This window comes from Hylaeus anthracinus, unplaced genomic scaffold, assembly GCF_026225885.1.
Source record: "Hylaeus anthracinus isolate JK02 unplaced genomic scaffold, UHH_iyHylAnth1.0_haploid 12001, whole genome shotgun sequence".
In the NCBI taxonomy this organism is placed as follows: Eukaryota; Metazoa; Arthropoda; class Insecta; order Hymenoptera; family Colletidae; genus Hylaeus; species Hylaeus anthracinus.
In genome coordinates, this window is record NW_026534348.1 from 8,191,134 (window position 1) to 8,216,090 (window position 24,957).

General features: G+C 34.6%; 1 protein-coding gene across 9 annotated transcripts in view; it reads left to right on the forward strand.

Moving 5' to 3' along the window:
* LOC128891167 (guanine nucleotide-releasing factor 2) overlaps positions 1-15,780 on the forward strand; it is an 82,052-nt gene extending 66,272 nt beyond the window's left edge. For 5 of the 9 annotated variants that reach the window (XM_054150447.1, XM_054150444.1, XM_054150443.1 and 2 more), the window contains 16 exons: positions 1,329-1,734; positions 2,433-2,657; positions 3,826-4,011; positions 4,115-4,422; positions 5,942-6,058; positions 6,495-6,805; positions 7,521-7,728; positions 8,007-8,030; positions 9,044-9,239; positions 9,335-9,587; positions 9,869-10,109; positions 10,190-10,204; positions 10,473-10,647; positions 11,133-11,777; positions 11,866-11,997; positions 12,083-15,780. In XM_054150447.1, coding sequence (XP_054006422.1) covers positions 1,329-1,734; positions 2,433-2,657; positions 3,826-4,011; positions 4,115-4,422; positions 5,942-6,058; positions 6,495-6,805; positions 7,521-7,728; positions 8,007-8,030; positions 9,044-9,239; positions 9,335-9,587; positions 9,869-10,109; positions 10,190-10,204; positions 10,473-10,647; positions 11,133-11,777; positions 11,866-11,997; positions 12,083-12,221 — 3,581 coding nt within the window. In that variant the 3' untranslated portion in view covers positions 12,222-15,780. The remainder of the gene's footprint in view (positions 1-1,328; positions 1,735-2,432; positions 2,658-3,825; positions 4,012-4,114; positions 4,423-5,941; positions 6,059-6,494; positions 6,806-7,520; positions 7,729-8,006; positions 8,031-9,043; positions 9,240-9,334; positions 9,588-9,868; positions 10,110-10,189; positions 10,205-10,472; positions 10,648-11,132; positions 11,778-11,865; positions 11,998-12,082) is intronic. The other 4 variants (XM_054150448.1, XM_054150446.1, XM_054150445.1 and 1 more) reach the window with 4 other exon arrangements.
* The last annotated feature ends 9,177 nt before the right edge of the window (positions 15,781-24,957 follow it).

The window sequence follows — 24,957 nt, forward strand, 5'->3', positions numbered from 1 at the left end:
GAGCGGCCGCGGTAGCGAAGGCTACGCGCTAGGCGGCAGCGTCAATGTCCTTCGATGCACGTCGAGGTCACTTGTCGCGTACAGGCGCGGCCGTCAGCGCGTAACCTTCGCTACCGCGGCCGCTCGAACGGTCTACGCGCGCTCTGATTGGTCGGGGTTTTCGCTTAATATCTCCTTAACGAAGCCCCATCCGACATTTTTGCAAAGGAAATTGTTGTTCAGAATCGTCTCAGCTACCCCCCATTTCCGGCTCCTCTCCGACTTTTGGGACACCCTGTAGATGTACTGTCGCTGAAAGGGATCTTGTGAGGTCGTAAAGTCGGTCGGATATCGTTCTTTGCTACTTAAGTCGACCGCAATTAGTAATTTGACACCTTTTTAGACAAGGACAGAGCTAGACTTTTCGTTCAGGGCAGTATGGTATCGAAATTAGGATGTTCATATTTCAATAACTTTTTTCTTCTTGTGTATGTTCACACATAATTCCGTGATGCATGAATCGATTACCATAAGACTATTTCGTTTTGTGAAGTACATTCTAGGGGATTGGAGAAGAGGTTGTAGTTTAGTTTAATCAAACTCACCCAAATATTTATGTTTCAAGCTAATAATAATGATGTAAGCGACTGTATAGGGACAGTATAAGTTTGTGGGTAATGTGTGTGGTGGGAGAGTCTCGTGCTCTCTCATAAATAATAGGAACAGCGAGAGAGGAGAAGGACAAAGAGAGATTACGAGAGCGTTCGGAAGGTGTGCGATTGCGAGTGTGATCATTACGATTGACTATAATTGGAGATTAAGAGAAATATATCGAGTTTGTGTCTAGAAGGAGGACAATTAAAGTGTATCTTATTTATAAAAAACCTTACAATGACTTATTGACTTATTGAAATGACTTATTGAAAATACTGTGGTAGGTAGGAACTTAGTTAACCAATCATCGTCAAGAGTTCTCGGTTTTTCCAATTTGGAGAAACCCGCGTAGCAAACATCAAGTCTTGGAGCCCCGGGATGTAACGTGGGCATGTATACTTTAGAGCCGCGACACCCCTGTCGTCCTACGGATCAGTTACCTGGTCCAATAAAGCAATTACTACTGTTTCGGTTTACGACCTCATCACAAGATCCCTTCCAGCGACAGTAACTAAACTCGGCCAATACCGAAAATGCGTGCGAGTAGAGGTGTCCGCCATTACGCGACGGCCAATTGAGCTGCCTCGCTAACTTCTGAACGGGGGTGTAATTATAACATTTCACTTGCTGTGTTTTTGCTGTTGTCTGTCAAATGGAACAGTGTTTAATAGGAGTATTTGCTTGTATTATTTCAGAAGTCGAGGAACGGTCCGGCGGGAAGGCGCGTGGCGGTAAACTAGCGCGTCGTGCGCGCTCCTTCAAGGAGGACTTCCTGGAGAAGCTCTCCCACATGCGTTCTCCTGGCAGCGGAAGCGGCGGCGGAGGCAGCGGGGCGGCTACACGGGCGGCCTCGCCCTCCTCGCCGCGAACACCCCGTGACAAAAGCGCGCCTGGCTGCACCGATACCGCAACCACCATCGACAAGAATCCCCTACGAGATCTGCATATCCACGTGCGACAGGTGCAGCTGGCACTGCTCCACTTCAGGGACGTCGTGTCGAAGAAGAAGCTCGAGATGCTGCCAGGAAATGGCACCATCGTCCTCGACACCGTCACCACGATACACACCGTGCTGAAGTCCTATCTCCTTTCCGAGAACAGGTGATTATCCGTTACACATCCCTCAGGGTCGCCTCGAAGCCGTTCCAAGCGAAACGAGACAGTGATAAACACGTTTCGACTAGAGCTGTCGGAAAGACCGAATATTCAAGCCGAGTCAAACCGGGACCCGATTTCCGAGCCGAGTCGAGTACTTGAAGAAACCGAGTAGCTTGAAAGATTCGAGCTACCCGAAAGAAACCAAGTAAACTTGAATTTTTCAAGCTACCCGAATAGAACCGAGCGGTCGGAAAAAAATCAAGCGGCCCGAAAGAACCGGGCAACTCGCATGGTTTCAAGCTTTTCCGAGTAGACATGTTAGTCCGCCGCCGGACAACAATGGCATCATAAAAAGGACGGTAGCAAATTAGACCCAAAGAAGATCGACCATCATTTTCCATATTTCTTATCGGATCTTAACGGATGTATTACCAATCGATTCCTTATGTTATCCCGATGGAAATGGTACCAGACACGATACAATTCGGATTATTTCGAAGGAAATAATACGGAAAAAATGATTTGCACGCTTTTTGTCTATCTTCGTTAAAAGTAGTCCGATTTACATAGTGTTTAGTAGCGTTTTCATCAGGAAAACGCGCATTTAATCTATGTTTTAATTATTGACTATAATACATTCAAATTTGTAACTAACGTTCAGGGTTATAGTCTCCACGATTAATATTCTACTTTTATTAAAGCTCCACTCTGGGATCAGCGACAAATCAAGTATACCAGGCCCTGGCGCAATTATTAAAGCTTTGCGATGATGTGCTGCTACATGGCGATCAGTCTTCTGCGTTGGTCACTGAAAACGTCACGCACATCATAGGATTAGTCGAAGATGCCGTGAAGAATTTGGTTGCCCTGGCTAACGAGAAAATAGCAAACAGACAGAAACCTGCAGCCGTCACAACTAGTAATAGGTACTCGATAACATCTCCAATGATCCGAGCTCCAGTATTTTAACCCATTAAGCACCAAATTATCCTTTTATCAACATTCATATTATCTTCTCTGATTCATTGGAAAATAATAAGTAAGAAAAGTATTTGTAAATTTCTAGAATAATATTTAATTGTTGATCAAAATCCTACTGATTCTTTAAAAAGAAAGTGTACTTTTTCTGTATCAGAAGTAAAAAATTATTGGAGTTTATTCCGAACTTGCATGTGAACTCTTTCATAAGGTTCTTCCAACAAATCCTGTCTTAGGTAAGTCTATTGGATGGCAGCAAATCTCGCTGAGTTTGAGTATGAAAGTTTATACACGTTGAAGATTTTTCCAATTTATAGACATATCTAAAACAGGATAGAATAACTTCAGAATAACTTTAGAATAACTTCAGAATAATGTTTGCTCTTAGAAGTAGGAAAATTACATTACTTTACCGTACTTCATACAAAATATTTCTTCTTTTAAAGATACGTATCCCATAAATTAAACACCAGCATACGATGTACATAGAATAACGAATAATAGCATTGTATGATCAAACAAACATAGTTTTAATAAAAATTCGTACTAACATAAGAATCCGTTTTGTTAACACTAGATTTACGGAGATCTCTCGTTAGATTTCTATTACTGAAGTAATGTTTTAATATTAGGTTGTCCCAAAAGTTTCTTTCGCTTTATTAATAAGTAATACATGTACAATAGTTTATGTTTTATGTTACATTACTGAATTGTGCACGATTCATTTTGCTGGATTACTGTTACAACATGAATATCTATGAAATTAGATTGTCTATTTATATAAACACGACCACATAAAATAATCGAGTGCAACTCGCGAAAGAAACTTTCGAGACAACCTAATAAGTCAAGTCCATTTACTAAAATTAATTAGGTGGCTTAAGGGGAGGTTGATCTCTAAACAGAGAATACATACACTAGAAAAAATGAAGTAGAAAGTATAAAAAAAAGTCTTTTAATTCATAGTATATTATTTTTGTACAGTTAGAACAAACGTAGTGAATTTTATTTAGAAGTAAGACACTGGTACTTAATGGGTTAAAGAAACGATCTCCATCTTTGTTTATGTAGTCGTACCTATAGAAATTTGACAATAAATCACTGAAATCGTTTCAGAACGTCGGGTTATGGGTCGGAATTGACGCCACAAAGAAATTCCTTACCCGATATTCCGCTAACCCCGAGGGAAAGGCAGATTTTAGAGCAAACCGCTGCGACTACTAGTCTGGTCCGTAGTTCGCATAGTTCAGAGTCGATTTTAAGGGATTCTAGTCCACCCCCAAAACCACCACTCCCTGAGAGGTAGTTTCCCTAAGCTTCTTGTAGCAACGAGCATGCTATCGTTTCATCGGTATCATCGGTTTGTTCGAAACAAGGGTAAAAACCGATGCCAACGATATTTCAGAACCAACGTGCGTCTGTCGGAGGAGAATAGTTCGTCCGGGACACCGCCGCCTTTGCCACCGAAACGAAGGACACGGGCTCAGCAGCTGCTAGACGAGTCCGAGGGTCTTTTAGCATCTAGTCTTGATAGGGTCTCCCTTCGAAGTCGATCACCAGAGGATTCGTCGTCTCTTTTAAGCGCGTCGGCTGGCAGTTTGGATTCGGCTCTGAATCATTCTCGCGACGAGGATGAGATACGAGCGATCATGGGACCAAACGACGAGTCTCTGAACGACAGTATGGATCTCAGCCTGATGGCTACTATTCAGGGTGAGCGATGCTTCTATCAATATCACTGGATACCATTATATCATTTTAATAGAAAATGATATAGTTGAAAAAATGAAAAAAAATGTTCTCATTATATTTAAACACGCTGTGATGTAGTTTACGTAGACTTTCATCGGTGATAAAGTACAGCAAACAACAAAACTGAGCCAGTTATACAAAGGAGGATGTTAAAAAGTGGTCAATTTTGGGGTAGCTAAGAACCTAAATTATTAATAAAACATCATTCCTGTTGTTTCGAGCAATTACAAAATCACAATTATTTATCAACGGTATGATGGGAAAGTTGTTAAAAACTCCGAAGAAGTATAAATGTGCGTAAAATTAGGAATTATTGTTGTCAAATGATTGTAACTTGATGAATTCCAAAATTCATATTTACACTCAAAGTAGTGTAAATTTGTTGAAACTATAACGAAACTATTATTAATGTTGATTTTTCTTTGTTATAAATTATTTAAACAATAAAGGATATTTTTCAGAAGAATTTGTGTGGACCGTTCAGTTTTGCTCCTTACTGTAGCTAAACATTTTTAAATTATAGAATTATCAGTATTGTAACAAGAAGGAATGAAAGTCAAATTATAAAACTTTTCTTTAGTCAGCTAAAGACTTACTAAGCTAAAGGCTTACTAATATTTGTAATTGTTAATTTTTAGTCTTTTTAAAATTTCAATTGTATTATTTATAGATATTTTGTCGTCAAAGAGGACCGAAGTAAACGAAGTCGATATGTTTAAATATATTAGGAATATGTTCGGTCAGCCCAAGAAAAGACCGTCTACTTTAAATCTTCAAACCATTCAACATTAAAAACACCACTCGAATTGCGTGTTTTATTTTTATCAAACTTAACATACAAATTGTATTACACAACCTGGTGTAATAATATATAACAAATTATTTGATACAAGGTTATTCGTTAAATTGGATTATTACATAAATAATTCATGTTGGATTATTAAATATTCATTCGTTACAGTCAACAACATCTTTATAAATTAAGAGTAAAATGAAACTGGCAAGATAAAGTATTTGTTAAGTAAGTGGTACGATATAGCCAACTTGACCCAGATCAAGAAAATCGTCTTCTGAATAAACATAGATTGACACATAAGTTCATACCTTGAAATTCATTCCATCAAATTATAATATTAGTTCGTGATATTGGAAACGAAACCTTACTAAGAAGGCGGTCCAAGGATTGTGCAAGTACATTTCCACGTGTCCATAAGAGCACTGTGAGGAGACATTGCTTAGTCAGCAAAATAAGTCTCAACCGTTCTCGTCTTAATCATCAAGCCAGTCTCACTGGAACAGTCTTTGGATGCAGAGTGTAGCAATTTCAAAGGTTTCAAGCTTTATAATTTTCGATGAAATAATTCTACGCGAGGAACTAAACATTATGTGGTGTAATATAGTTAAAACTCCATAATCATATTTATTCAAGCGTTTAAACAACATTGTCAGAGTGATAGACATAAACCTTTCTTTTGTACAGGCATGCAGGTTAATGGTACTTCGAACTGTGGTTGCTGGGACGGTTCTGAAACAAGTATACCGAGCACTATGCTGTTAGGTCAACAAACTCCTCATGAAATGCTTAATCCATTTACCGGTACGTAATATTAAAATTCCTCTTTACTCGTTAGCAATGCCAAAGTAAGATAACGCGCGAGAGTCACGTTGAACATATTTATAAACGTAGAGAAAAAAATGTGAGAACTAAAATTACGCAAGAATTCTTCAAATAGCCAGCAGAGCAAGTAACGTAGGCGTCAGACCTCCCGACTACATGAGTAAACAGTATAGTAGATGTGTTCATTCACGTCGGTGGAATAAGCTAGAGCACTTTTCCTAAAGGCGTCTTCGAAAGAGTAGTCTTGTAAAAACGGAAAGTTTAATACGTCCACCAGTTGGAAGTGGAAAAACGTGAAAACATTTTTTTGTAAGGAGAGAAAAATCTTTTCAGCGGGCCTGAATTTGAAATTTATCACTTTCTACGATAAGATTCGTAGTATATTATTTTAAATCATATGCTAATTCTGTTTTAGGTATAGAAGGAAAAATGGAACGTTTATCTACCCAAACGCAAGAGTCCGGTTTCGTGTCCATGCATTCACAACGAAGTTCATCCCAAAGTTATACCGCCTCTAGTGTGACATCCAAAAGATCGTCCCAGCAGAGCAGCGTTAGTTACAATTCCCAGACGTTCAATTCACAGCAACAATCGTTTTCCCATACCAAGTTATCTTCGGATAGCAACGGGTCTATATTCACTCAGAAGACAATGACCAGTTCCGAGAGTACTATTAGCACAACAAATATGTCTGGAAGTGGAGATCCTGGGCTGTTGGAAAAGCTGGTACATATAAATATAATTTACTTTATGTTCCAATTCAGTGTAAATACAGGTTGATGCAAAAATACACATTAGACATAAGAAAATGCTTGGATCTTAAATTGATAAACACGGATGTAGAAATATTTAATCACTGACACACATACACGCATGTAGTATGACCAAATACTCTACGTTTTTTTCTAATTGTATCGCAAATACTATTTATGTTTTTTCAGCGATTTCTGAAAATTTTGTTCTAATAAGAGATGAGATAAAATTTGTCACTCTCTATTGCACGTATTCTATTTTATCTATCGGGAAAGAAATTATTTCTTGATTATGTATATTTCCCCGAATTAATTAATATTCAAACCAAATAATAAGTGTATTTCAAAATTGTGCAATACAAGATTTATACAGATTTTTGACATTCTTATATCTATTTTGAAATTGTGTAGCGTGATTCATGATATATCTTAAAGTGACTATATCTTACAATAACCTTGCATAATGATACATGTTTAAATTTTATGACAACAATTTTGAATCACCCTGCATAATTGATACATTATAATGGTTTCTGCTTTCATTTTTTATTTGTATTTTGCGAATGTTTAAAGTATTAATGTATTTTCTGTAGTTTGCCTCTTTGTCCTTTTCTCTCGTTTGTAGAATTTGTTTTCTGATACACGTTTATGATATACGTTTATTATACTCCAGTTTATACTCTGTGTAGGAAATTGAATCAGTTTCTGCATCTGACGCTAACGGCATACCACCAGCGTTGCCCGAAAAACGTTCAAAAAGAAGGAAAGAACGTCAGCCATCGCAGTACGACAATGTACCTGAGAACGAACATTTATCAACCTGTAGTTTACACACCAGCAATGGCGATAGTCCTGATGCCAGTGAACCTCCTCCACTTCCTCTCAAAAAAAGACACAGTAAGTTTAAGCTTAATTTATAGTGAAGACAGTAATAAAGCAAGCAATTATTTTCATATTTTGTACTACTATTGCTTTATCACTGTTGAAGCAATATTCACTATAATCTTTTTTAAAAGTAATAATGAAATATTTGAATGATAAGATCGATCGAAATCGTACCGAATATTTAAGGAATATAATTGTTCTGGATATTGCTTAGATTATATTAGAGTAGAAATTCCGAAATTTCGTCCTGGTAATAGGTTAAAACTGATAAATTATTTTGTATCCCCCAGTGTTCCAATCAGTGGCATATTCTGGTAAGTGGGGTCCTGCCCACACAAATCAGCTATCCCACAGCAAACACTTTCACGCTAAGTTGAAATCCTTCGTTTCACGCATTCATACACGATTTTAAGCTCCTAGCTTTTTGCGGCATGTACATATCTTCTTTTTAATCTCATTTTGTCGAAATTATTTAAAACGTAACATATCGTTTGGCAATAAGCTTGGATAATTTATTCATACATCGTCAGCATTTCGATGGCTTACATCTTAATATACACGATGTAACATTCAAAGCAGGAAGTAATATTCAACTTCACTATTTTATCATGTTCTTAAAACTGTTTCCTATTATTTTCCAATTAAAATATTTCGTGAAATAAATTTCTATATGTTTAATTCGTAATTAATAAACGTTCATTATTGCACTTCATAATATTTTCGTCAACTGGTGCTAATTTTCATTAACAGTAGAAACTAATCTTTAACTACTTACGTGGGCGCCGACATTGTTTCACTAATTAAATTGACCTTTCCTTGCTAATAGTCAGTTAACACTTATGCTTCTTTAACTCTGAAACAGCGCCGGAGCGTTCAGTTTTCGTTTTCACGATTGTGCGTGAAGAATCGACGGAGGAGAACTCTTCTGAAATGTAAAATTTTCTTAAAATTGTCTGAGATCGTTTACGTTTGTATTACTGTGATACTTTACTTAACAAAATATAACCGCCTGATTCCGGAAAACACAACTTATAATCGTTGCAAAGATGTTGTTCAAACGATTTCATTCGTATTCCAGTAAGTTTATGTGAATTCTATTCCCGCGAATTTTCATAATAACGTATCAAAGTATATGCCTGTGCATCAGTGTTTTTATGTATTTTATTTACTTATGTTTTAAAATACTTTATCGTAACATGGATCATGCTTGTACCTATAATATGTATTATACATCATAAAGTCACAGTTTTATTTATCTTTATATTATCTCGCCGTAAGTGTCTAATAGATTCTTAAAGTTATGTAAACCCGATTGCGTCTATTTCAGTCATGGCATACATGGAGATGTTTGGGAACTGTTCTCATAGTAACAATGACTTCATATCTGGTCTTGGGACGCGCCATTCAGTGGCAGCTTATAATTCAATGCAAGCAGAATGGCAACAACACGAGATGGCCCTTACCACAACACAGTCATGTTCTTTCATGGCGCATACTATGACCACGTTGCACGATAACTCAAAGTATGTGATTTAATGTAAACCCATGCGTGAGTTTATAATGCTGCCTGTGTGTCATTAAGGAAAATGGAAAAGTAACTCTTATTTGTTTCTTTTAGTACCTCCATAACAATGACACCGCCGGTAACCGAAGTAACAAACAATTCTAGTCTCCCTCCAGCATTGCCACCAAAGAGATCCCGTTCCATTAAATCAAATGCAACACCTCCTCCAATTTCACCAAAACCTACCATCAGCATGCAAAGTATACACATAATGGATCCAATTGTGACGTCAACTCCAGTGAAAGCAGAAGAAGCTATCTGTGTTCACGAGAAGAAGGATCTCACACCTTCGACACCCACGAAGCTGGTAAGTAATACCAACAAAATGTAAACATATTCGATAAATCTCGCGTAGCATACAATTTGTATTCATTTATGATATTAATGTGTCAAGCTCATCTCTATTAAAAGGAGAACTATCAATCCAGTCAATTTGATCCATGCATTTCAAAATCCTATTTCATATTAGTCTATTCTTCTATTATAAATCAATAAATCCTTTTACTTTAATTTAAAAAATGCAGTAATATGTACATATAATAGATATTGGACCATCGACAGTGTTCACCATAAATATCTTATTTTTAGAACAACATTACCTTAGATACGATATTGCCACCTTCGAGACCCGCGAGTAATGCACTGTCATCGATATCAGTCGATGAAAATACTCTCGAATTAAGAGACGTTGAGCAAGATGACAGCATTTTGGATGAACTGGACATCAGCAAGCACTTAGTCTTTAAAAAGCCTGACGAAGAAGGACCAGACATACGGGGAGGGCATCCAGATGCGTTGTTAATTCATGCAACTAAAGCTAATAAACACGGTAAAGACTATTTTCATTATTCAACGAGCAAACCTTTGTCAGAAAATATAATTCATTACATTTTTTTTCATGCTTCATAGATGAAAAAGAGTCAGGTCAGTGTAATAATTTATCGAATTTTCTTTTCTCCTGTTGTGTATTTTTAAATTGTTATTGCAATAATTGATTGAACTAGTTTGCATCGTATTAGTCACAAGTAATTATTGTTATTTAATTTAAAAAAAAAAGTAAATCTCATTATTTTTCTTTAAAAAAAAAAACAAAAACTCATAGTGTTTATCATTTTGATAACATTATTAAAAATTTCAAGTTAAAATGAATATTTAACAATTTCATATTTTTAAATACTCGTTCTCTTTACAGACTTTTTGTATCAGGAAGCATTCTTGACAACATACAGGACTTTTATGCAGCCGCTTGAATTAATTCAAAAATTACATAGACGTCATCAACGATTTTCTTGCTCCGCTGACATCGTTAAGCAACGGGCAGCGCGGGAAGCGTTTTCCTTATTAGTTAGAGTTGTTAGCGATTTAACGTAAGTCAATATGAGACATATTAATTAGATTCAATAAAATTATACATATTGTTAGTCCGTACAAGCATATCTTTGTTGAAATCAGAACTTTCGACAAACATATCACGGTCTTCATATCTGTAGAAATAAATTATTATTTATATATATATATCTTGTTAATAATGTGCAAAAAGATTTCATTATTACATTTCAAAAAACGACGATAACCTTGACACACACTCAGCACCTGTACCAAAACAAAGAATAATTTTCCGAGTGAAAATGCATTACGCATATCCGGGTTCTCCCGGGGGGGGATTACGTTGGGCTCTCCTCGGGTGGTGGTCACCGAGCAATAGCTCAGCGTCTGTCTCCCAAGGCCTACCCACTAAAAACACTCACCCACCTAAGCTACATTATATAATCTAATAATAAAAAGTTACTTATACAAATCACTTTATACTCAAGACAATTCCAAATAAGTAGAAAATATTGAATATTTTTAGCATGTCTGATCTCGATGATACCCTCCTCCAAACCTTGATGGAATTCGTGCAACAGTTAGTATGTAGTGGTGACCTTACCATGGCAAAAGCTCTACGCGTGAAAATTTTGGAGAAACACCAAGCAAAACAGTTACAGGCGACGCAACCAATTCTTTCTTCCCTGAGCGTAACAACGAAGCAAGCTTCTCTCCTCGACTTCAAGAGTGAACAAATAGCCGAGCAAATGACACTATTAGACGCGGATTTGTTCATGAAAATCGAGATACCGGAAGTGTTGATCTGGGCCCAAGAACAAAATGAAGAACGAAGTCCAAATCTAACCAGGTTCACGGAACATTTTAACAAAATGTCATACTGGGCCAGATCGAGGATATTGGAGCATAGATTAGAAAATGAAGCGAAAGACAGAGAGAAATACGTGGTTAAATTTATTAAAATAATGAAACACCTTAGAAAAATAAATAATTTTAATAGCTATTTAGCGTTGCTGTCTGCACTGGATAGCGCGCCTATTAGAAGGCTCGAGTGGCAGAAACATATTACAGAAGGCTTGAAGGAATACTGTGCTCTTATCGATAGTTCCAGCAGTTTCAGGGCTTACAGACAAGCTCTAGCTGAAACGCAGCCGCCGTGTATTCCATATATGTAAGAATATTTATTATATTGTTCCAATAATTTGAAAACCAAGTCCTCCGAAAATTTTTATTCAAACAACTTGTTTTCCTATGTTTAGCGGACTCGTGTTACAAGATCTTACGTTCGTGCATATTGGAAACAGTGATCTATTACCGGATGGCACTATAAATTTTTCAAAGAGATGGCAGCAGTTTAATATCGTTGAAAATATGAAGAGGTTCAAAAAAGGGTAAGGACACTTTTAACATTAATTTAAGGCGTACGCCACTGTTGGGTAATCTTTTCAAGAACCGTGAATTCGTTGCTTGTTACAGGACGTATTCGTTCAAGAAGCACGAACGTATAATAACGTTCTTCAATAATTTCAGCGATTTCCTCTGTGAGGAGGCAATGTGGCAAATTTCGGAAAGCATCAAACCACGTGGTGGTAAAAAAACACAGTCGCAGAACTAGAATATATCTAACCCTTTCACTGCCTGTGTCTCAAAATCGAAAGGCTGAACCAGTAAATTAGAATGTTTATATTTATGGTATTTAGGTAAATGCTTAATTATGAATCAAACGAAACCTTATAGCACCTCGAGGGCGGTGAAAGGGTTAGCAAGATCTATACCGTTTCAACAGCCTCTGTGAGGTTGTATTTTACTTTATGAAAATCTTCCTGATACAATCCGTATTCATGAAGGGAAATGTAAAACACAAATCACGCGTTTAAATTAAATTGGAATTTTTATGTATTCGTTTTATTTAATATAATTGTGTATACGGAATATCGATTGAATCGAAACGTTAAAGTTGTAAACGTTAGGGAGACTTTAAGTGAATTAGCTAGCTCGATAATGTCTCGATGCATTTTTGTAGTGTTTTATCCTTTTGCCATAAGACAGTATGGAGAAATCGTATTTGCTATGGACCTATGCAACATATATTTAAAGGATGCAGCTGTAACGATGCTTACTGTAGCATAAGGGGAAAAGTACCCTCACTTTTAACTAATCTATATCTATGTCTATATAAAAATTATTTATTTATTTGCCTTTAATCAGCGAAATGTAAAAAGTAGTAGGTGTTCTTCTTTTTTTTAACTTATTTAGATATATACATATAATATGATATATACATATACATAGATATATACATATATATATGTATACGTCCATTATATAGCTTTATCGTAGATAGAAAAACTTTTCAACCGTCAACAGTGAACTGTTGACTGCGCAAGGAAGAAACACCAATTACGTTAATTATTGTAGAGCCATCGTAGTTTCAGATCAGCGCCTCGATGGTGCTTTTACGAACACATGGCACGACTGAGCGTAACTGTTACATATACTATTGTATATGATTATAGAGAACACTTTTTGTTGGGAACTTGTTAATAGGTATCCAAGCTTTCAGCTTTAAGTCGAATGGTTATCCAGAAATATGGGTAAATTAAATGTGACACCACGATCGTAACGAAAGAATTGAATTGAAAAACCTTAACATCACCTTTGTATTTTACCGTGATATTAAACACCTTCGATGGCTTTTGCTACCAGAGTTACGTACGTTTAGTTTTCAATGGTGAAAGTGAGAATTTTCCTTTCTTTCACGATACATTCCGATAAAGTGAAAGAATCTGATCAAATTAATTTTATTAAGAAAAAAAAAACACACACACTTATCCCATTTTTTACTCTTCGTTAAATGTATTAGAGCGTGATAGAGTGCATCAAGTTTTAATCTTCTAAGGTGAATCACACCGCCTGGCTGTCTGTGTGTGCCTCGTATTAGACAATGAATGAATATCTAGACTTAATGTTCTTCTAGTTGTTTCGAGCATTAACTCGATTTATTTAACTTTTTTAATTCTTACTAAAGGTAAAATGTCAAATGAACAGATTTATTTATGCACAATTTAAATACACACGTGACACGAAAATGTGGCATTTTATGCGCAATGCTAAAATTGAATGAAGAATTGTTAATTTCACTTAGTTGTTTGTCACTATTACAAACAAACATATCTTAGCTTTATTATTAACACGATGCGTAAATACGTGAAAACACATAATTGATACTTTCATGTATGTACCTCAAAACAAATTTATAAATGGGTTGAACTTATCCTTAGAAATGTCATGTTAAATGTTTCGCGAATTGAAAAAATATCTTTCCTTAGCTTTTGCAACTATCACATCCGTTTCTCAATAGCCAGTCAACTGTCTTTGAATATTACAAATTTAATTTCTTATATTTTTTACATCCAAAAAGTAATTTATATCTTTCTCTGTAATTCTTGTATAAAATATTATAAAAAAATAAAATACCAGTGTGTTCATAATATATCACTGAAAAAGACGAAAATAATTGGAAACTGTTTTGACGAATAAACAAGTTAAATAAGTCAAGAGGTTACCATGAACTATTAGAGGAACATTACGTTTATTTTTTCTCACATGAAAAAATTGAATTTATTCTGAATGAATATCCGCTTATTAACGTTTCTCCGGGCTCACGTTTTAATACTAAATGTCTTATATACAACACTCGTCGGCAAAGCTATGATAATCGGGCTTAAGAGATTAAAAAAAAGAAAAAGAAAAAAAAACTGTCATCTGCATGTTAACGCGTTTTACGTACGATCGTAATAGTCGTACCCACTTATTATTCACGTTAAAAAGGCCTAAGCAGTTGATAGTTGGTGTCGGTCTATAAGCATAAACGGTTAATTAAATCTTACAAATACTTAAACACCGCAAACAAAAACAAAAAGAACAAGTTATTACTCTCGAAGTGTAGCTAGAAAGTTTGCTATTATATATAAATCCGATAAAACAGTTGTCAATTTCATGACGTGCACCAAGTATACATACGTAACGTAGCTTTCAATATTAAAATCACAGGAGTGACGAACGTTGAAACTGTTGTGTGAATAGACACGCACTCTGTTAATCTCAGCCATAATCAATGGAAAAAAAAGGGGGGACAAAAATCAGTCTTAGCTACAAATTTTTTAACGAAGAATATCGCTGGTGCCGATGATACACGAAAGAGTATAAATGCGACGATACCCAATTTGGATTTGTTTCGGACGAGAATCTATACGTATGAGTGTGTGCTAGTACGCGTGATAAGAACACAATTCAGTTGGAATAGTTGCTACATATAAATGATTCGTCTAATCTAAGGCTAAGAGGAACTTTATTAACGTTGTAAATAGTTTGACTGTATTCATAATTTCTTGTATGTACGCGAGTGTCTTCTATTATTCGTAATTGTATATATACAGTATAGTATCTCTGCATTAACTTTACGCATAACGTATTAAGCTTATACATTGTTGAGTTCGTTCAAATTATTGTGATGCCATGTTACGTTCTCACGTTGTAGACAACAATCCATTGTATAGGGATTCCCAAAATTGTACAACCAACAAATACGCGCAACTACCTTGTAACAAAGGAAATCGAAAAGTCTGTTATCGTTTTCCAATCTGAGGCTTTATTTTCGAGATGTAAGTCAATTTGTATGATTAATCTTCCACTACAATGACGCATCAAATATATTGGAGATTTCTGGGATATTTACTGTCAACAGTGCATTGTAGATAAACGTGTATCTAGTATCTACCTATACATGTAAATGTATAGTATTTAAATAACCTTACTTATTCGTATTTTAAACGCAAAGCCTGAGATTGCAAATATTAAAAATATTTTCGACTTCTTTTGCTGTGAGCTATTTGCGTGTTTTGCTTCATACGTAATTTTGGGGGCAACTTCTTTATTACGTTCAATTTTGTTGTTTTTGTTTTTTGTATTTTTCTTTAATACAATCATCGTCATTTTTTTCTGGAATTTAATGCATCTTTTCTTTCGTATCGCACTGTCAACATCCTACATGATTCCTGACATGAATACATTTATATTTTTAATTATGTCACCGCTTTTAAAATTTCTGTTAATAGTTCCTGTCAAAGTGGTTCCCTCGAAAGTCTGTTTAAATGTAATGCAATTGAATTAATCACCATTGCATCTATTTTCTATCGATTCTTTCGTGACATATTATTAACAAAATTTTCGTGTATATTATAAGTAAATGTGTAAGTATTCATCTTTAAGGTAACGCTAATGCTAACAAAACATGAGTGAGATAAAACAGTGAATATGCAACGAAATCTTAGACTCGGTCAGTCTATTAGATAAAAAAACGTTAGGTTATTTCGCAGTAGGTGAACAAATTATGATGAAAGTGAATTGATTTTCATAATTGGATTGATAATAAGATATTTTTGAGGCTTTTTTCTTCAAAATTCTTGTTAGAGCATTAGATACATACATATGTAATTAGATCTACATCAGAGGAGTTTGAGTAATATTCTTTACATTTTGTATACTGAAATATTTTGTTAAATCAATGTTATCATCCTAACCAAAGCAAATACATAATTGTTACTAAACAGATTTCAGTCTCATACATATTTCGAACAGTTTAAAAGACATACTAAATATATTATCTACATCTCATTGGTAACTTTGTTATATTATAATATCTTAAACTTGAACATAGTCTCAAGAAAGTGTTCCTTAAATTTCTTACACCCAGACTAATACTCGAGATCTAATTCTCTATGAATACACATGGAAGCCTGTAGAAAAATTATAAACTGCTTTATAAATCTGCAGATAATGAACAAATTAGACTTTGAATGTCATAAGTTGTACTTGCAGTTTCAAATGTGTATGGTATAGGTACATTAGTTATTTAATTTTTCTTAGTCTTGCAGATAATATGAAAAAATTGCTCTTAATGAAATCACTTATATCTAATAGTTTAATACTGTCTTATACTTTAAATGTACCAAATAATGTATTCAATAATACATTCACTTGTATTATAAAGATTTAATTAATCTGCTGAATATATATACATCTTCGATAATTATGAAAGATAGAATTTATATAATAAAACTGAATGGATGTTTTATTGTTCTGTAGTACTATTGATAATATGCGAAAAACAATTTTATTTATTAGACTTGTGAAAACATTCACAAAGGTATTTTTCTTTTTTCAATCTCAAGACTTTGGTCTCCCTTTTAGGTCTCCATCATGAAACTAAAAATTTCTGAATGATAATTAAATTGATTTAAAAATATATTTGGAAACATACTTGAAATAACTTTCAAATTTATACTTAAATCAATTGTAATTTTCATTGAAACATTATAGTTTCCCTACGACAATTTAAAACAAGGGTTGAAACAAAGTTCACAAAGTCTAATAAACAAAATTGTACGAAGGATGAAACATCAAAATGGTAAAATACACAAGGGCTTCACTTGATCAAAGTAACCTGTAACGAATCTAATTTTCTGTGATTAATCGCTTAATCGTGCTATCAAATGTATCTTATTATCAATTATCTAATTTATTTTAAATTGATAGATTAATCTTCGCGACTGCATCCTTTCAACACTGATTAGCCAAGCATAGCCTAGCATAGGCACAAATGTAAAACAGTGTTTCTTCAATTGTCTGCTGAACGTAGAAACTACCATAGCTTTTGAAGCAATAGTCTATGAACAAATATGAATTCCAAAGCTAGCTCTGTTGAACTTAATCTTACAAGGATTCCGATGTCGCGAAACATCACGATGCTATATTTCATACATCAGTACTTCCATGGCGAGGGGTATTTGCACTTTTAACGTACATTGTATATATACATATGTATATGCGAAGTTAACGATCGAACAAATCATTGATCTCCTATTGTATATTTTCGAAATGAAAGAAAGAAGTTTCAAAGCAGACAGGCTAAAAATCAAAAGCAACAGACATTTCACGCTTGAAATTTATGCAGAATTGTATGTCAAATAACTCTCGCCGAACTTGAACTTAACGATGTTCTGAGTGTATCGTTGTAACAAGGAAACAATAAGTAATATTCTTAGCGAATATCGATAAGCATCAAAATAAGTAATAATTACAATTAATGTGTTACCGACCTCTTATCGAAAAACAAATATATGTGTAACTTAATAGATACGATGGTAAGTATTAGAAAGTACCGATAACCAAACAAAAAAAAAAAAATAAACAGCGGTGATTATGGATGCTCTGACGGACATACGATGAAAATGATTCCACCAGAGGGTTAATAGTCACCATAGCAAAAGCGACATATCCACAAAGCTCGATATTACTGTTTAGAAAAGGGTAAACTGAACAAATTAACCGAGAATGAAGTCACGAATGTAACAGTTGGTTTGAGGTGATGACTATTGACATTTAAATTGTTTTTCCAACGATGATGTAATTTGTTTGTTTGTTCAGCAGCATACGATACCGATAATTATGATAATGTGGTTTTTATCAGGGAAAGATGCAAATTTATATAGAAGAAGAACAGTGTACGACTGCACGCCGAAATAAATTTATCAACGTTATGCTAATTGCGACGTATAGATAGGTTATTATTATACTGTATAATAAGTACACACTTAACTAAAATCCGCAAATGATCATTCGTTTGGAAGATGATTTGTGGCCGACGGAAGCCTGCATAAATTTCTATTTTTTGAAATAACTAATAGTTTTTCATATAATTATAATTTTTGATATTCAATTTGGAATTCGTTCAATTGTAAAATCGAAACACGAATTGAAAAGCAAATGAAAAAATAAGTTTTTTGAAAAACATCAAATGTATCTATTTTTCGATTAATTATTTTTAATATTCGTTAGTTATTCGAATTTTTTCATTTTCAATTCGCAAAAAAAAAAGAACATTTATAAACGGTACGTCAAATGAAATGAAATAAATAATAAGAAGAGATTGAACAATGCTAAAAATTGAGAAATCTATTTATTTCTCCATAGACAAAGGAGAATCAAATATTGAAAATTTACATTTTCTAAATGTACATATACAATTAGACTGTATACTTTGTTGCTGCTTCATACAAACAACAAATTGCATAACTCTCTTGTAATATTATTCTTGAAAATTCTCAGCGAAAGTTCTCTACCACGTTATTCGTATGAAAGAATTAACTGATTAATTAAATCGTTAAATCCATTGCGTTACACACTTGGATTGAAAATTATGAGAATTATTCGACGATCTAAATGCAATCGCCAGGAGATCGAATAATTCTGTTACCGTCAATTTCATTATATAATTTAATAGGTTCTAACTATTACTCATGGTACCAACGCCTTTGGAATCATCCCTTAAATGAACAATTAATTGTATCAAAGCACTTCGAGACAGTGCCGTCTTAAGCTATGAGCGCGCAGGATACTTGAACGGTGAGCTCTATGCAAATGTTTGATACGTGGAACACATCTGTGGTACGAATACATACAGGGTGTTCAGGCTATAACTAGCCAACGTTTTTCTCGTGTATAGTACATATGACAAAATACTGAAAGAGGAAAAAGTGATTCTGTTACTTGTGTGCAATGTAACCAGGTAAAAAACTGAAGGGCACCTTTATTTCTCAGAAAATAGTACAAATACGAAAAATGTTGTAACACCTTGAAAGGGGTGGTTCGGGATATGATTTGAAACAACTTTTTCCTTAGCGAAAATGTTGTCCGAGGCTTCGTTGAGGAGATATTAACGAAAAACACTGACCAATCAGAGCGTGAGTATGCCGGTGGACCGCCCGCGGTAGGCGTGGGTACGCGCTAGGCGGCCGCGCTCTGATTGGTCAGTGTTTTCCGTTAATATCTCCTCAACGAAGCTTCGGACAACATTTTCGCTAAGGAAAAAGTTGTTTCAAATCACCTCCCGAACCACCTCTTTCAAGGTGTTACAACATTTTTGGGACACCCTGTATATGCCTAGTTACTTTGCACACAAAAAAGAGTATAAATTTTTCCTCTTTCATTTTTGTGTCATATGTACCATTTACGAAAAAAACGCTGGTTAGTAATAGCCTGAACACCCTATATAGTTGTGAAAGTGATATCACGTTACACGTGATGGTTAATGTGTTTTTAGTATGCGATATCTAAAAGTCTAAACAAACTAAAGGTCCTAGCTCACTAGTTTGTCCTGCGGTCCATATTGCTATTAAGACGCTCCCGCAATATTCATTCCGTTTATACATTTCCATTATACTGATGTTTCATGTTATTTGTGGTCAAATATCCACCTTAATTTTGTAATATACTTTGAAACAGATTTCATGAACTTCATTTTCGTAATTATTTTTCTGAAACGAAATAACGTCATTGGGTTTTAAAAAGAAAGCTGAAAATACGAACGAAAATCTTAATCATTTTTTTTTAATAGCATGGATGTTTAACTTTCTGTATTAAAATTATTGCGACAGATTATTTAGGGATCAGTCCTATTTTCTAGTCCATATTCACAAAATTACACCTGCGAATCGAAATATATTGTATATCTCCATACTTTACAGAGGTAGTGACAGAAAGGTATCGAAAGGCATTTATATTATATGTATGTGTCTCATCTATAGGGATTTGTATAGTCGGTAGACGAGATACAGAAAGTCGACGTTTAACGAAATTTGTCGTTACTCGAAAAATAAATAACGAATAAAGCGAACGCACAGCAATTTATGCGTGACGTTTATTTGATTAAACGTTTAAATTTGTATTTGTTTACCATGAAATATTTCATTCTACCGTGCAAATTCTAATTTTCATTTAATAAATTAACGTTCTTCCTTGAATCAATACAAAATTAAAATAGAGGAATTATTCACGTTTTATTCGTTATTCGAAATTTGTATTTAAATAAAAATTGTATGAATGTCCCATTTTCTCGTTTCACTTAGTTTATGACTCTACTATGTCTCTTCCACCGACTATACATGTGTAGAACTAACACAAAAAAAAACAAATAAATACAATCGGCAAACGAGATATAGCGATGTCATAAATTAAGCAAAATTACACAAAATCGTGAAGCTAAAATTGATAATTGTATTTGATAGCTGAAACAAGGCTGAAAAATTTTATAACACGTAATCTAGAAACAGAGACGGTTAAAACTGTGTTCTAATTAGAAATTGATTCGATTTAACAATTATTCGAATAAACTTTGATTTGTTCGACATAAAATACAATTTTACTTTACAATTCGAATTCTAGTTAAATTATTAAGCGAATAAAGGATAAAAGATTGCGTATGTCATTTATTTGTTAGTTGAACTTTTTATTTAGATAACTATTTTGCCCATCTCTATGCGATAGAAGTTCACTATGTCTCTTCTACCGATTGTATATGAGCGTAATCGTAAAACGTACGGGAAACGAAACACAATTCACTAAGCATATCATTTGTAAGCGACTAATTACTAATAACCATTGTATCCGACGTTCTCTCTCAATTACTCTCCGCGATGAGAAAGAAACTGTGACAGCTATATCGAGAAGATACACGTAACGTTGTGCTCACGCCTTTAATTGTGCGATTTATTACGTAGCCGGTCATATTTTTCTATGCATATTTTTCTTACCACACTGAAACACACGCTGTTCAAAGCAAAGCGTTCATTTAATGAGATTTTAATACACAGTAGTCCTCGGCTTGCGCGGTTAAGGGGTGTGTACATTCTGGAGGGTCAAAAACAGACCAATGTTTTGAGATTGTTTCCAGTTATACAATTACATTTATAAAATTCAGATTTTTGTCACTTATAGATATACGGTGAGGGATATACGTAACAATAAATATATTTTATACGATCTATGTATTACACGTCCCATTTTATATATACATACCGAAAATCGCTTTCGCGGGACGAGCTTTACAGAGGCTATGAAAAGAAATCTAAACAAAAGCTAAAATTGGTTGGACAAGATATGTACTTGCCCATTTCGAACGTTTGTGCTTGTTAAATTTCTTATTAATTGCTACAAAGATATCAAGAAAAGCAGAAGTGTTAAGTGTATTTCTGAGAAGTATTAAAGTGTACAGTTATCCAATTTATTTTGAAAATAGATAGAGGGAAAGTTCTAGATAAAAATGAAATTGATAAAATTCTACGATCATGTACATAGAAGTATTCTCTAGAAGAACATTGAGAATGTATTAAGAGATTTTTCGAATTATGGAAACAAGAAAAGTAATGGATAAACAATAACAACATTAGAACCCAGCTTTCAATTCTAAAAAAAATAGCAAAGCAAATGACTGCAACAGCATATTGAAATAAGTAAAAAAAAAAATGCGCTGCATTTCACAGTAAGAAAACACTAAACATTGAAACATCAAACTCCACTAACATCATATCACAGACAGAAGCATTTTGAACTTAAATCACCGCATATAAATTGCGCGAAATAACGACAATCATTAATGCTCATTAATGAAAAGTTTAAATTTTATAGAGAAAAAATGAGATTTCAAAATGTTACTAAACTTTTTATTTATTTTATAAACATATTTGACATATAGCGTACTATCATTTTGTCCAACTGATTTTAGCTACAGTTTACATTTATTGCCATATTCTTGGGAGAACATGTTTCAGCAAAAGCGATTTGCGTCGTATTTGCACAAAATGAGATGTGCAATATACAGGGTACAGAAAATATATGTATATTCTTATGTATATATCTAAATATAAAAAAAAAAAAACGTTGAGCGAGCTGTGATAGTGGTTTACTATACCAGATGTATAATTCGCACGCGAAAAGGATGCGTCTGAAACAGTGGTGACATCTACGTTCGTAGATTGCGCCATTCTTTTAACATTGTGGACCAGATGACCGTTTTATCTCGTTAATAGTAAAAAGACTATAGTTTAACACTATACAATGAGATCAACTAATTTATAATTCAATAAATCTAATTGACTAGAAAAATTACAATATTTATGTTAATAATTACATTGATATTTATCAACAAATGTACAGTGATACATGTTTCACAATAAAATGTTTACTTTAAAGTAGAGACACTCAGTCACATCGCCTCTCAATTTTGCGAATGTTAGGAAGTATTTCCAAAACTTTATCAAAAGATCGATCTTTTTAGAAATAAGAGGAAAAAAGTATAGGATTGTTTTCACTCTCCTACGGGTGTACGCTCCTTTGATTCATCGACCTTAGGTCGGATACAGCGTAAATCGAATTACATATGTATGATGTATTGTGAGGAGAAAGAAAGATGAGTTCTAAGTTAAGAATAATGTGATACCATTGGTAAAGCGAATATTATCGATATAGTTATTGGTGCTTTGTCGCAGACCTTACAAAGGAACATATCGAATCGGCACACCCCGATTTCAATGAAACTTATGTGGTAATTTAGTTCTCAAGAAAATACTTCATCTGTATTTTTTTATATCTGCCATCGTCCACATTAAAGGTGTGATAACAGCCCTCAAAGTTAAGGGTGCAAAATATATTTTTGGAAATATGTTCGAAATTAAAGGAGATGATACGAAGCTTTCTTTTCTTAATTGTGGGTCTATAAATAGGGAATTTTTCTACATAAGAAAATTTTAATTTCTATGAAAACATTATTTGTTTAAATAATATATTGAAAATTCATCATTTTTGTTTATTATTTTTTACTAAATGTTAATCTATTTCTTTACAACTTTGTGTATAGAAACTGTGGACAAACATAGAGACGTGTTTTTTTTTTGTTTCTTTTTTACATATTATTATTAGACATGCAGAGTGTCCCAAAAGTCGGGGAGGAGCCGGGGGTAGCTGAGACGATTCTGAACAACAATTTCCTTTGCAAAAATGTCGGATAAGGCTTCGTTAAGGAGATATTAAGCCCCGACCAATCAGAGCGCGCGTAGACCGTTGGAGCGGCCGCGGTAGCGAAGGCTACGCGCTAGGCGGCAGCGTCAATGTCCTTCGATGCACGTCGAGGTCACTTGTCGCGTACAGGCGCGGCCGTCAGCGCGTAACCTTCGCTACCGCGGCCGCTTCAACGGTCTACGCGCGCTCTGATTGGTCGGGGTTTTCGCTTAATATCTCCTTAACGAAACCCCATCCGACATTTTTGCAAAGGAAATTGTTGTTCAGAATCGTCTCAGCTACCCCCCATTTCCGGCTCCTCCCCGACTTTTGGGACACCCTATATAATTTGAAATCACCTCCTGCGTTGTGAAGATCTGGTTGCGTTAAAATGTTCTTGATGGAAAGAACATTTATGTCTTAAACCTTTTTTTTCATAGAGTTTCATTATTCTGAGAATTATATACATTAGTCATTATTAACTTAACTTTGAGTGCTGTTATCACCCCTTTAATATGGACGATGGCAGATATAAAAAAATACGGATCAAGTATTTTCTTGAGAACTAAATTGTCACATAAGTTTCGTTGAAATCGGCGTGTGTCGGTTCGATGTGTTCCCTTGTTAGAAAAGCTGATTAAAACGTTTGACTTCGTACGACTAGCAATTTCTACTACACTCGATCTTTCTTTCTTCGTACAATACATTTGGTCAAGGCTGTGCCGAAATATTTTGGCACTTGAGGCAACAATGGAATGCGGCACTCTTCGCCCATTATCTTTGCAGTGAGTGTAACAGCAAATATGGATGTTTTGCGTTATTGTAAAAAACAAATCTTCGTCTCGAATTTTTTATGGAAAACTCGAAATAAGCGAATCTACCTTCGCGATGATGTCTGTTGGTGTCGACATGATCGCTTAAAGATGAAATATCAAAAGATTATAGAGCATAAAATTCAAATGTTGAGTTTTGAAAGATGAACTGATTCTTTCATATTAATTATCAAGTTAATAATGTAACAAGACAAATAATAGGTAAAGTGCTATACTAGTTTTGTTTACCTTTAAGAATAACATTGTAATGTGACGCCCTGGGGTACGTACCTCTTCTGCTCCTGCTTCGGTAAGACCCAACATTTGGTACGCAGTCTTTGTAATAAAGGTGAAGTAACGTTAAACAAAACCATATGTACATCTTTATGGTAAGAGAACTTTATTTTACGTGTGAATATATACATAGAAAATATGTACAAGATAGGGGTGTGCGGGATTCACGTAAAATTCCGGGATTCCCGAGAATGTACGGGATCTCGAAAATGTTCGGGATTCCCGACAATGTACGGGATATACAGGGTGTCCAAAAAATGTTGGAGGTCCTTGAAAATGGTGGTTCAGGGGGTGATTTGAAACAACTTTTTCCTTAGCGAAATTGTTGTCCGAGGCTTCGTTGAGGAGATA